General features: G+C 46.9%; 1 protein-coding gene across 1 annotated transcript in view; it reads right to left on the bottom strand.

Moving 5' to 3' along the window:
- The window catches only part of LOC146809258 (nectin-3-like), a 303,703-nt gene extending 291,235 nt beyond the window's left edge, over positions 1-12,468 (bottom strand). Inside the window, exon 1 of the mRNA XM_085614324.1 lies at positions 12,207-12,468. Coding sequence (XP_085470450.1) covers positions 12,207-12,259 — 53 coding nt within the window. The 5' untranslated portion in view covers positions 12,260-12,468. The remainder of the gene's footprint in view (positions 1-12,206) is intronic.
- Between the last annotated feature and the right edge of the window lie 1,705 nt (positions 12,469-14,173).

The raw sequence follows: 14,173 nt of genomic DNA, 5'->3' as shown, positions 1-14,173 counted from the left end.
TGACTTATTTCTTCTTATTGATTTTTTATGCTGTTGCTGTCCATCCTCATCCCCTAGGTATGAAAGAAGTATAGGTTTGAATGGTGTTTTGACAAGGAGAATCTTTCTTGACTGAGGTAGATTTTTAAAATGTACATGTTTGCTAGGTTTCTTTAGGTGCCGGCTGTGCAAGAGCCCAAAACACACAGTTAGGCACATTGAGAAAAAAGGGTCAATTTTCTGTGGAAAAATGTGAGGCGTCCTGTTAGACCTGGCACCATTGGCGGGGGTCTCCCTTCCATTTTTTGCCTTTACCTCCTGTGTTTTTCTGTGTGTTGGACTCCATTTTTGCTGATCTACATGCTTTGGGCACTTTGCCACTGCAGTTTAGTGCCAAAGCGCAAGTGCTCCCTTTTGTAAATTGTGTTATGGATTAGTAATACCATGATTGGCTTATTTGGTTTACTTGTCAGACCCTAGTACCGTGCACTATGTGTGCCCAGGACCTGTGAATCAAATGCTGCTGGTGGGCTTGAAGCACTGATTGTGCCACCCACAGAGGCAGCTTGTAAAATGTGACTCAGGCCTGCCATTGCAGCATCAGTGTGCAGTTTGGGAATGCCATGTCAACTTGGCAAGTGCACACACTTACCAGTCCCTAAACCTTAGGCCTAAGGTACCCCGGTGGGCAGGGTGCATTGTATGTGAAATGTAGGGCATGCCCTGATGTGTGTGGCATGTCCTGATAGTGAAATACTGCCAGTTTATTTTTTCACTATTGCAAGGCTATCTGTTCCCATAGGACAGAATGGGGAGTTAGTTTATAACATCTTATAAACATAACTGACCCTGGGAACAAGATAGAAAATTCAACTTTAGTGTGCCTGAACTCAGAATGTTAAAGTGCATCTTTTAGTGAGGGTGATTTTTACATTCTGTGTTTGAAAATACCACTTTTAGAAAGTAGGTATTTTCTTGCCTAACCATCCAGTGAGACTCTGATAGGTTTGTGTATTGCATGTCTGGCTTTGGATGGCAGGGGCAATGGCTACAGAAGTCTGATGAGTCAAGGCTGGGCTGAATAGACCTAGGCTGCATTTAGAGTAGGGGGAGGAGATTTCCTTTCACCTGCATGGGTCTGGTCTCCCTTCAACAATGATTTCTCCACCTCCTGCCAGGAAGCTGCACCAGTGAGGACAGAACTGGTTTTAGCTGGGGACAGACACTCTCTGCCTTCAGAGAACAAAGGTTGTTTGTGCATAAAAAGAGGGGCCCAGACCCCAGACTTTTAGATCACTTCTGGGAAATCAAGAGGAACCTTTGCCAAGGAGAAGAGTCGGAGAAGCTGAGGAGCAATAATGCCCATGTACTGTTTTGCTGTCTGGGTTTGGCCATCAGTGGCGTATTGCTGCCAAGGAAAGGAGAAAGGACTTTGCTGCTTGCTTGATCCCCCTACGTGAGGAAAAGATCTCCAAGGGCTTGAACTGAGCTCGACCCCTGTTCTTGAGGTCTTAGGAGCAGCAAAGACCTCACCGTGTCTGTGTGCACTGTCCCTGATCATCACCGCAAAAGAAACGGGTAACCGACTCTGTCATCGAGTCCATCGCAGGATTCCGGGACCTGAAAGCACCGCCGAGAGCAACGCCTCGCTTCGCTTCGCAATACAACCATGGTCTCACCGACTCCGTCAACGAGCCGCTGCTTGCACCACATCCTGAGGGCACCGCACTCCACAACGCTTCGCTACACGCTGCAAGGACGTCACTGACTATGTCGCTGCCCGATCAGAACATTGACCGGCTCTGTTGCGGCACCGTGACCTGCCAGCACCGCAGCTAGAACTGTCTCACCCATCAAAGCAAGCCTAGTTCTCATAATATTATTATTATTATTATTAGTCAGATTTGTATTGCGCATGGCTGCCCCAGCGACGGGGCGTCCCAGCGCAGCCTACACCCAAGAAATAAAATGTTAACCCAGAAGGCCGGGGAAGAGCCAGGTTTTTATGGCTTTACGAAAGGCCAGATGGTTCTGGATTGCTCTGATGGGAACAGGAAGCGAGTTACAGAGTTTTGCCGCCAGTCTGCAGAAGGAGCGACCGCCTGCTCTGGCTTTCAAAACACGAGGAATACAAACCAGCGCACGGTCAGCCGATCTCAATGGGCGCCGAGGTACGTAAAATTCAAGCAAGTTGGACAGCCCCAAGGGGGTCTGAAGGCTCAAGATCTTATGCGACACACAAAGCGCCTTAAACTGAATGTGTTTTTCGACAGGCAGCCAGTGCAGCTTAGGGAGTAAGTGAGCAACTGAACAGGACTTTGGGAGTGCTACTAGCACACGCACTGCAGCGTTCTGAACCCTTTGCAGGCGCTTGATGCTGCCCTTGTCAGCACCCAAATAAAGGGCATTCCCATAGTCCAATCTAGACAGAATTGATGCCTGGACGATGGATTGTCACACCTTGGGAGGGAAGAAGCCCAACAATGGTTTTAGACCCCGCAAGAGCCCAAAACACACCCCTGCCACTGCTTTGGATTGAGAGTCGAAAGTCAAACCCTGATCGAGCCACACCCCCAAGTTCTTCACAACCTCCTTTGGGTATGGGGGCAGGTTTCAGACGCTCCGGCCAACACTGTTCAGACCACAGCTCGCAGTCCTTCTCAAACAGTAAGATCTCAGACTTGCTAGCGTTCAGCTGCAAGCAGTTGGCCACCATCCAATCTGCCACCGCTAAGAGGTCCTCTTTAAACTTAACCAGATTGTCGCCACAATTCTTAGAAAAAGTGATCACCAATTGGATGTCGTCGGCGTATGACACCAGTGACAACCCCCTATCTTTTGCTACTGCAGCCAGGGGGCGAACATAGATGTTAAACAGAAGAGGGCTCAATACTGAGCCCTCATAGAATCTGTCAACGAGCCACAGCCTGCACAGAATCGTGAGGACATTATCCGGTGTAGTGCTCCGCTTAACAACGTGACAGCGACGTTTGCCCTGACCGACTAGCACCGACGTGTTGGTCACAACAAGAAAGGTACTGTGGCAAAATCTGTCGACCCTTTAGCTGGCCTGTATCGAAGAGGTCGGCTGGAATTGTTAGACTCAGTCGTATTCAGTATCGCGGTAGCCCCAGGAGGAGCTACAGAGTCGGAAGAACTGTGTTTTATTGATTTTCCAGCAATTTAAAGGTTCATTTGCACAAGTATTCTTTTTCAAGAGTATTGTATGTCAGATTTTTATTGTATTTAGTCTTTTTGGTTTAGACAAAGATTTACTATTTTTCTAAACTGGTGTGGTGTCCATATGTAGTGCTTTCACTGTTTTACTGTATGTTTTCACAAATGCTTTACACACTGCGTCTGAGATAAGCCTGTCTGCTCATGCCAAGCTACCAAGGAGATGAGCAGGGGTTATTTTAGGAGTGTATCCCCCTTACCCTGACAAGAAGCAAGGGCCCCGATTTGGACAACTAGAGACCTCCATTTCTAACGCGTCTACGTTAGGTTTTGGCCCGTTTCCTGCCATGGGCACTTGGCCTACCCACACAAGTGAGGTACCAATTTTATCAAGAGACTTGGAAAAATACAGGGTGCGTGGAAGTGTGTGGATCCGCACTGATTCCAGAACTTTCCATCACAAAAATATGAGGAAAATGTGTTTTGTTTTACAAAGTTTGAAGTTTGCAAGGGAGTCCGGGTTACAGAACCTGGTGAAAGTCACCCCATCCTGGATTTCCCTGGATGTCTATATTTCAAAAATGTATAGGTTTGCTAGGTTTCCTTAGGTGCTGGCAGGGCTAGGGTCCAAAATCAACAGCTAGGCACATTGCGAAAAAAGTGTCCGTTTTCACCGGAAAAATGTGATGTGTCCATGTTGGGTTTTGGGCCATTTCCTGCCGTGGGTACTAGGCCTAGCCACACAAGTTTGGTACCATTTGTATTGGGAGACTTTAGGAAATGCTGGGTGGTTGGAAGTTTGTGGATCCACACAGATTCCAGAACATTCCAGAACATAAATGTGAGGAAAGTAAGTTTTGTTTTTTTACAAAGTTTGAAGTTTGCCAGGGATTTTGGGTAGCAAAGACCAATAAGAGCCACACAAGTCACACTATCTTGGATTCCCTTTGGGTGTCTAGTTTAAAAAAATTTACAGGTTTGCTAGGTTTCCTGTCGCAGGCACTAAGCCTTCCCACACAAGTGAGGCACCATTTTTATCTGGAGACTTATGGGAACAGAGAATAGATATTGGCAATTGACTTTCTTTACATTTCTGCCTTACATATGTAAGACAATGTGTAAAAAAGAAGTCATTTTGAAATTATTTCCTCAAATTCACATGCTTGTATGGGTACTGTTAGACTTGGCATCTTTTGGCGTGTTTCCCCTGTGTTTTTGCTTTCTGCCCTCACAGTTTTGACTCCGTTTTTGCTGGCGAAGTGTTTCTGCGCACTTTTCTCACTGCTGATCAGTGGTAAAGTGCAAGGGCTCCTGTGGTAAATAGTGTTATGGATTGGTGTTTCCATGATTGGATATTTGATTTACTTGTTAGTCCTTAGTAAAGTGCACTGCGTGTGCCAGGGCCTGCAAATCAAATGCTACTATTGGCCCTGCAGCACTGATTGTGCCACCCACGTGAGTAGCCCTAAAAAGGTAACTCAGACCTGGCATTGCAGAGTCTTTTCACAGTTTGTAACTGCCATGTTGACTTGGCAAGTGCCCCCACTTGCCAGGCCCTACACCTTCCCTTTTCTACATGTTAGTCACCCCTAAGGTAGGCCCAAGGTACCCCTGTGGGCAGGGTTCAGTGTATGTGAAAGGTAGGACATGCCCTTGTGTGTGTGGCATGTCCTGATAGTGAATTACAACCCATTTCGTTTTTCACTATTGCAAGGCTACCTGTTCCCCATAGGACAGAATGGGAAGTTTGTTTATAACATCTTATAAACATAACTGCCCCTGGGAACTAGGTGGGAAAATAAAGTTTAGAATGCCTGAACTCAGAATCTAAAGATGCATCTTTTAGTGAAGGTGATTTTTACATTCTGTGTTTGAAAATACCACTTTTAGAAAGTAGGTATTTTGCTGCTCAGTCATCCCGTTTGCCTCTGCTGCAATGTGAATTGCCTGTCTGGGTTTTGAAGGACAGAAGGCTGGGGAGCAGGAGTAGCTCCAGATAGTCTAGGTAGGGTCAGGAAAGGGCTGAATAGACCTGGGCTGCAATGGGGGTAGGGGGAGGGGGAGGAGATGTCCTTGCATCTCCAAGGGCCTGGTCTGCCTCTGACAATGCTGTCTCCACCTCCTGCCAGGAAATCACACCAGAGAAGGCAGAACTGGTTCTGGCTGGGCACACACACTCTCTGCCTAAGAGATCAAAGGATTTTGGGATATAAATATTGGGACCCAGAGCTCTGAACTTTAGAACTCTTTTGGATCAAGAAGACTGCCAAGAAGAAGAGCTGGAGAAGCTGTGAGGAGGACCTACCACTTTGCTGTGTGCTTTGCTGTGTTGGCCTGCAGTGGCTGCTTCTGTCTTGGGCAATGAAAGAACTGGATTGAACTTTCTGCAATCTGCTTTGTGAGTTTCTCCAAGGGCTTGAGGTAGAACTTGCCCCCTGTTCAAGAAGTCTCAGGAACAACAAAGACTTCAAGCTCTTCTGCCGCAGCACTGGGGACTGTGTGTTTTGTGCTGCAACAGGGGAAAAGCAGCTCGATGACGTCCACGATGCTATTGCTGACTCCGTGTCCTGACGGCACCACAGACGGCACCGCCGCAACACCACGACCTTGGTCTCACCGACTACGCCTGCTGACGCCGCCACCGAGACGCTGCTCGCACCGCGACCTGTTGGTACTGCACTCAGCACGACTCGCTTCATGACAACGCCTTGGCATCGCAGAGGGCACCGTCGCAGCGCCGCACCGTGACTCTGGTCTCACCAACGACACCTGCTGACGCCGTCACCGAGCCGCTGCTCACACCGTGACCTATGGGCACCGCACTCTGCACTGCCTCGCTTCACGACGACGCCTTGGTGTAGCTGACGATGACGCTCCACGCCGAAATCGACGCCGCTGCTTGCACCGTGGTTCGAGGGCACAGCTCATAAAGTTACTCGACGCACCACCCTCTTCCCGCATCGCAGCCTTGGCCTACCGACGCCGGCGCCATCGACTCCAGTTCGTCAGCCGACGACAGCACTTCAGCAATGACGACGACGCTGCTTGCACCGTGACCTGCTAGCACCGTGACGAGCACCACCTTCATCTCGCACTGCGACCCTGGTCTCACAGACTATGCCATCTGACGCCGCCACCGAGTCGAGGCTCGCACTGCGACCTGAGGGCACCCCACGCCGCACCGCTGCACTTAGCAGCACAGAACCTGATGCCTGCCGACATCAGCGCTACTGATCCTAACAGAGAGGAGATCAACCTGCAATGCGAGTGACTTCGAGGGCCCGACGACTCCTGCACCGAACTCCGGAACCGACGCCTGTGGATGGTGTGTTTTGAGAAACTCAACGAAGAGATCGCCGGCACCACTGCATTTCTAAAAGGTACTGTTTGCAGGTCTTCCCGACACTGTAGCTGGCCTGCAACGCCGCGGTCAACCAGAACTGTTTGGATTTGTTTGCTCATGACGCCGGGATAGCCCCGGACGTAGCTATCGACATCAAGGAACTGTTTTGAAAGCTTATTTTGACAACTGTAGATTCTTAGGTACTGTATTGTTGACTTCTATTGTTTTTGGTCTTTTCTTAAAGTATATAAAAATATTGGCTATTTTTCTAAACTGGTGTGGTGTCCTTTTGTAGTGCTTACACTGTATTACTTTGGGTTCTGTGCAAATGCTTTACACACTGCCTCTAAGATAAGCCTAACTGCTCGTGCCAAGCTACCAAGGGGGTGAGCAGGGGTTATTTTAGGAGTGTAACTCCCTTATCCTGACTAGGAAGAAGGGTCACTATTTGGACAAAGGTGCAAGCCCTTGCCAACTAGAGACGCCCATTTCTAACAGGTACCCACATTTTCAGGGATGTTCAAATAACCACTGCTTCTAAATTCTATATTTTGTTCCTATTTCGGAAATATATAGGTTTCACTCTTTATATTTTACCAAATTAATTGCTATATACCCAGTACACACTGAAAAATCATTGTAAGATGCAGCTCAGTTATTGGCTCTGGGTACCTCGGGGTCTTTGTGAACCTACAAGTCCTATATATCTCTGCAACCACAAAGATCTAGCAGATATAACGATATATTGATTTGAAAAATCTGCCATACGTAGAAGAAGTTACTGGTGAAAATGTTGGCATAAATGGCTTTTTTTTCCAACTCCATTTCAAATTTTTTTTATTTCAATAATTAGTTTTTATAAAACAAACCTTAAATTATGATCCCTTGCTGAATTAAGAGTTTTATCTACAATTTTTAGAAATGGATAGGTTTCCGGGATCTATTATTGCTTTCACACCCATTACTACCACTAACTGGAAGGAGGTTGAAAGCACAAAAAATAGGAAAATTAGGCTGTGTCCCAGTAAAATGACAAAACAATGTAGAAAATGTTGCTTTATGACAAAAAGACTACCTGTTCCTGAAAGCTGAGAAGATTGTGATTGTAGCACCACAAATCCTTCGTTGATACCTTTTGCAAAGAAAAAAAACACGCTTTCTTCTGCAGCACTTTTTTTTTCCATCCCCCTCCCCCCAAACAAAAATAGCTGTAGCAAATTCCTCAGTTCCCTCCAGGGGAATCCACACACCCTGGGTACCTTCGGAATCCTCAAGCTGTGGGAAGAAAAGGATGCAAATTTGGTGTTGATAACTTATGTGGACAAAACGTTACAGGGGCCGATATGTGAACTATCCCAAATAGCCAAAAATAGGCTTAGCACACAGAGTAAGGCCTAGCAGCAAACGGGTTTTAACACATAGATTGGGTTATACAAAATTGGCATTGATAATTTACTTATAAGTCTCTAGTAAAGTGCACTACATGTGCTCAGGGCCTTTGAATTAATTGCCACCCACTTAAGTAGCCCTCTAACCGTGTATCAGAAGTGACAGTGCAGAGCCTGTAGGTGCAGTTTTATATTGTCACTTCAACCTGGAAAAATTACCCTCTTGCCAGGCCTAAACTTTCCCTGTTCAGACATATGTCACCCCTAAAGTAGGCCCTGTCCACCCATATAGCAGGGTGTCATGCATTTAAAAGGCAAGACAAGTACTTTTAGGTTTTACATGTCCTGGTAGTGAAAAACTCCCAATTTAGTTTTTTTCTATTTGAAAGGACAGCCAATCTGCAGGACTGCTGCTTTGCTGGACTCGGTTTTGCTGTTCTCTTGCTTTGCTGAGCCATCCTCCTGCCCGCTGTTCTCCTGCCTGTGTGAGAAGGACTAGACCTGCATCACTTGAACTCAGAGTGAGTGCAAGGGTTTGCTGGCTTGTCTCCTGTTCCAAGTTTCAGAGATATCAATGACTTCAACTACCTGCATCTGTAATCTGTGAGTCCTCCCTGCCAAGTGGTGTCACTCCAGTCCTGGACCCTTCGAAGTGAGGCCTAAGGTGTTTCTTCATCCAGAACCGAAGTATTCTCATCTGAACCAGCGCATCTTTACCGTTGCTTGAGTAGGAACCAGCGCATTCTTGTTGATTTGTGAAGAGGAACCAGTGCATATCATCCGGAACCAGCATTCGTACTCGGTATCAACGCACTGCAGAAGTTGAGTGGAGAAAATCAATGCATTTTGTCCACTGCGTGGACCGACACCAACGCATTGCCTTGGCTGCATCTTGCATCCTTATCGACACATCCCAGATCAAGGTACTTTGGTTCAGCAGGTCCAAGTGGGTCCTTGTATCCGGACTGTGACCCATTGCGCTCTGCCTGAGCTTTTGACGTTGCCTCGTCTAGTAGGACCAGATAACCCATTTAAGCACTTATTGCTTCTAATCTCTATTTTGACATTTATACATTTAAAATTAATATCACGACTTCTCCACATTGGATTTTCAAAACCGTTATCTATTTTTCTAACCTGATGTGGAGTCTTTTTGTGGTGTTTTCACAGCATTATTGTAAGAAACATTGGACAAAAACTTTTCACATTGCCTCTTGGGGTAAGCCTGACTGCTCTGTGCCAAGCTACCAGAGGGTGAGCACAGGATAATTTAAGGTGTGTTGTGATTTACCCTGAGTAGGATTGTAGTTCCTGCTTGGGCAGGTTGCATACCTCTGCCAATCAGGAACCCAATGTCTAACACAAACATTGCAGTAATAACAGTCTTTAAATGTAAAAATTCAAATTCATGTATTATGTTCACACTGTAGGTTGGGGCAAATCTATTCACAAAAAAGTCCAGCTCCATGGTGATTAATACAAAATACAAAGTTACTGTAACAGACGCCAAAATCATTGTCCTGCTTGCATACTTTTAAGATTTGTTTGTGAATATTATTTATTGTGCTAAAAAATTTGGAACTGCAAAAATCATCCTCTCTGTTGTATGGCTCTCTCATGGAGGCTATATGGAGTACTAAAGATTTACGGATATGGGACTGCTGGTGCTCAAAGTGTTGAAGAACCCTTGGTCCTGAGGCAGTTAGTTAGTATTTGCGGTATTATTTGACGTTTGATGGCTGTGATGTTTTCTTAGTATTGTTCCCTTGTACTTTGTGAGGCTCTTTATATGGAATTTCCATTGCTGTTTCCATCTGCCATTTTGTTGAGTGTTGAATTTTTTTGCATTGCATGGAATTTTGTTCCTAATAAGGTGCTTTAAAAAAAACATAGAAAACAGTGATTCTTTGACTGCTGTCTGCTGCTGAATTCTGTTACTCTGGCCCACAGCAGCTCCCAGACTTAGCCTGGACTGCTCTTGGCTCCCAGAGGAGTCAAGCGCTCAAAGGGGTACTCGGTTTCCGATATGGGGGTCAGCAGTACAGTGGTCTCAGGACACACGGAGCGAAACACCCCAGTGTTTACAGTTGGGACTCAGTAACTTTTGCCTGCACTGGGATTCTTCAACCCGTATTTCTCACAACAATAACTTGAGACCTGCAAATGCCATGCATGCACACCACCCCAGAAAAACAACCTGCGCCAGCCCTTGGTAGAAGGCCACTATTTAAAATATGCAGGACCCTGGAATGATTCACATCAAAGGGCAAGGCACCGAAGTGGATGGTCCGCTCCTCCTTCAACCTCAAGCAAACTCGCTCATGTATCTATGCCGCTCTTCAGAAACCGGAAGTCCTACACAAACAGCGCCAGAGAGCTCCTCTATACTAAAATAGCATTGTCATGTCAGCTGTGTGTGCACTCACCTCCAGGAAATGAACTCAGATATTCAAGATTAAAAACAAAACACTTTCTGAATTGCAAGCATCGTTTGCTCAAAAAACTAACAGGTTCTGATTATGAATTGATCAGAATAGGGAAGGTGTTTGCCACACTCAATACATACAGTAACCCGGGAGTGTATTTAACAGGTGCGGTCAGCACATATTTTCTAAATTTCGTAGAAGAGAAAGATGAATAACTTACGGAATTAGTCTTCCTACACAAAATAAAGAACTATTTTCCTTTTTTCTGGATTTTTGGTCCAGATAGAGTTCAGCAGGCTCATCCTGGCGATACCTGACAAGAAAATACTAAGGCGGGTGAGGTAATTACTACCTGATGTAAATAATCTACTGCGGGGTAAATACCCAAATCCAATTATCACACAGACCTTGTTACGGGATTAAATTTTCCTCACTGCTCATAATGAAGACTTCTGTGCAGCTAGTTTTTTTGTGTTTTGTGGATTTTATAATTAAAGTAAAAATATATTACTGAATTTGTATTTGTGACATTTAACTTAAACTTTCTTTTTTTCATTTAACCTCTGTTTAATAAGTATAAACTTGGTTTATGTCTGACTTTGATACTCTTTCAATTAAAACACTGCTAATGCGACTTCTACTACAAAAATTCCAAAACTGTGTGTCGAAAATTCTGGACAGGCTGAACTCCTGAGTAATCAACAGGCGAACATTAAAAACAAGTACAGGTCTCGGTATTCGTCTAGGGTGTTTACCCTTGTAACTTATTTAATATAATCAATGATATTCATTCCCCTAGCGGTCAGTGGCCATCTGATGTGAAAACCTTATCAGACACCATCACAAGGACGGATTAAATGCAGCTTTCTTTGTGGTCCAGGAGTAAGATTATTCAGCGGGGTATACTTTACACTATCCAAAAAGTCTTTGTGAAGAACCCCATTTATATGTTTTTTATAAGCATATATAAATATACAAATATATATGTTTTGGATTGAAATTGTGCTGGTACTGATTAATGAATAAATGAAAGCACTATGATATGCACATTTCTTTCAATGGAGCTTCATCTGCGTTTTCTGTGGATAGGAAAGAAATGTCATTGTTAAATAATAAAGGGTCATATTTACAAGCCAGGTGATAAAATTATCGTCGCTTTAGCGGCAGAAAACTTGGGCTTGATAATGTGCTCTATGGATTCCAATTGAAGCCCATGTTAGATGTGAAGGACGTCTAACATGGGTTTCAATTGGAATTCCATAGAGCATATTATCAAGCCCATTATCGCCGTTTTAGCGGCAGTTTTCTGCCGCTAAAGCGGCGATACTTTTATCGCCTGGCTTGTAAATATGCCCCAAAGATCTTAGGCACAGGCCCTAACTTACAACCATTGAATCATCGGTGTTGCCTTCGAGTGCTCTAAATCGAGATGATCATATGTTTTTTGCAAAAATTTTAGTTTAGTTTAGTTAAACTTTAAAGATTAAAACGCTGGCGTTTTTAGGGGTATATTAACAAGCCAGGCGATAAAATTATCGCTGCTTTAGCGGCAGAAAACTGCCGCTAAAACGGCGATAATGGGCTTGATAATATGCTCTATGGATTCCAATTGAAGCCCATGTTAGACGTCCTTCACATCTAACATGGGCTTCAATTGGAATCCATAGAGCATATTATCAAGCCCATTATCGCCGTTTTAGCGGCAGTTTTCTGCCGCTAAAGCGGCGATAATTTTATCGCCTGGCTTGTTAATATGACCCTAAATTTTTGCAAGATGAAACGTGATAGTTAACTATATTGTTAACAAAAAGTCGTGTGAGCTCAACCAATGTGAAGTTGTGGGTTATCGTACCAACACACGTCCCCCATGTATAACTATTTCTGGTCTCTTACCTGTCGTCAGTTCCGGCTTGCCCTGCTCCACAAGGCTCTTCTTTCAGCGCCATTATGTGGTCGGTCCTCTGTGCACCTTGCCTGCTTCCTCGTGCAGCAAAAGAAGGGCCCTTTCACACGCACCGAGCCGGTAGAAGGGCTGAGCCGTACTAGCCAATCACACATTGACTGCAGAGCTCTCGTTGTTGCCACAATTTCCTCAGCTAAAGAGCTCGAACATCCTACAAATGCGGTGGCACCTGAGATCTCGCCCGCTTTTCGTGAGGGTCACGTGACGTGCAGAGAGAAGTTTTGCTTTTGAGATATGGCTGCGTCGTGACGTGAGACACGGTACAACTCGCACACAGAGGCTGTTGCGGGAGCTGCGGTGCTACAGCGGCTCACAAGCCTGCCAAGCCCACTGAAACCAGATTATTTCTGTAATGTAGCATACTGAAATTTAAGCCTATGGTACCATAGCGACGCCACTGAACAGAACAAGGCAGTATTTCGAGGTGAAATGATTCTAGCTGGCTTTCCCGGCATATTAGAGGTTTCTGGGCATGAAACAACTCCCCCTCCTTCCGCTGTGGAGAGGTTATATTACCGAGAGGAAGCAGCATTTAAAAGTGGGCAGTAAGCGGTTCACATTGTTTGTTTAGATTGCCTGTTTCCCATATTGTCCCCCATATTGTTGTTCTGTGCCGTTTCCCTCTCTGCTCCTGTGCCCCCCGCTTCCTGCCGCCTGCGTGCGGCCACGCCCCCTTTTCCTTCTGTGCCCTCCCCGCTCCCGCCTTCCAGCTGCTCCTCCCTCCCTCACACTTCGCCATAAATGGCGACCGTGCGTACGCACAGCGGGCGCGCCGATTGTGCGCTGAAGGCGCGCCAAAGGTAAGTCCGTCTGCGCCCGTCCGCGCCTGGACCGCGCCCAGTGCCAGGACCCCTGGCCCCCACCGACGCAAGACGACCCGACTGACCTACGACGCCACCGAACTCATCGCATTCAACACCGGCGGGATCCCTGGATGCTACCGAGCCACCCCGAGGCGCACCCACGGACCCTTCAGCTGCCACTCCTGCAAGTTCTCCTGCATCCGGACCTGCACCGCACCCGCACCCACCAAGCCGAGAACCAGCAGCAACCACCTGAAGTGCATCCTGCTCAACACCCGCTCCGTCCACAGACACACCGTGGAGCTCTGGAACTTCCTCGACACAACATCACCAGACGTCGCCTTCCTCACGGAAACCTGGATGAACGCCTCCTCAGCGCCCGACATCGCCATCGCCATCCCAGACGGTTACAAGATCATCCGGAGGGACCGCGGCAACCAGATCCGAGGAGGCATCGCCATCATCCACAGGAACACCATCCGCATCACGAGCAACACTGACGACACCCTAACAACCGCCGAACACCTGCACTTCCAGATCCACACCGACCCCAAGACCACCCTCAGAGGCACCCTCATCTACAGACCCCCGGGACCACACACACAATTCAGCGAAGACATCGCCGACTTCATCAGCCCGCACGCTCTCCCCTCCGCTGACTACATCCTCCTCGGGGACCTCAACTTCAACCTGGAGAACAACAACGACCGCAACACCACCACCCTGCTGGACAACCTCCCTACCCTCGGTCTCAAGCAGCTGGTGACCACCCCCACCCACTACGCCGGACACACACTCGACCCCGTCTTCTCCTCCAGCAAGGACATTTCCTTCAGCCACGCCACCGGACTCCACTGGACGGACCACAGCTGCGTCCACTTCAGCTACAGAAAGAACACGATACACCACCACCAGCAACAGGTTGCACGCAGAAGATGGAACAAGATCACAGCCGACCAGCTCGCCTCTTCCTTGAGCCAGGACCCTCCCGCCAGCTCAGCGAACCCCAGCCAGGCCGCCAACAACCTCACGAAGCGGATCAGCTATTTCGCAGACGACCTCGCCCCACTATAGACCCCGCCCAGCAGACCCGG

This window comes from Triturus cristatus, chromosome 7 (assembly GCF_964204655.1).
Source record: "Triturus cristatus chromosome 7, aTriCri1.1, whole genome shotgun sequence".
Classification (NCBI taxonomy): domain Eukaryota; kingdom Metazoa; phylum Chordata; class Amphibia; order Caudata; family Salamandridae; genus Triturus; species Triturus cristatus.
This window is presented reverse-complemented; position numbering and strand designations above follow the sequence as displayed.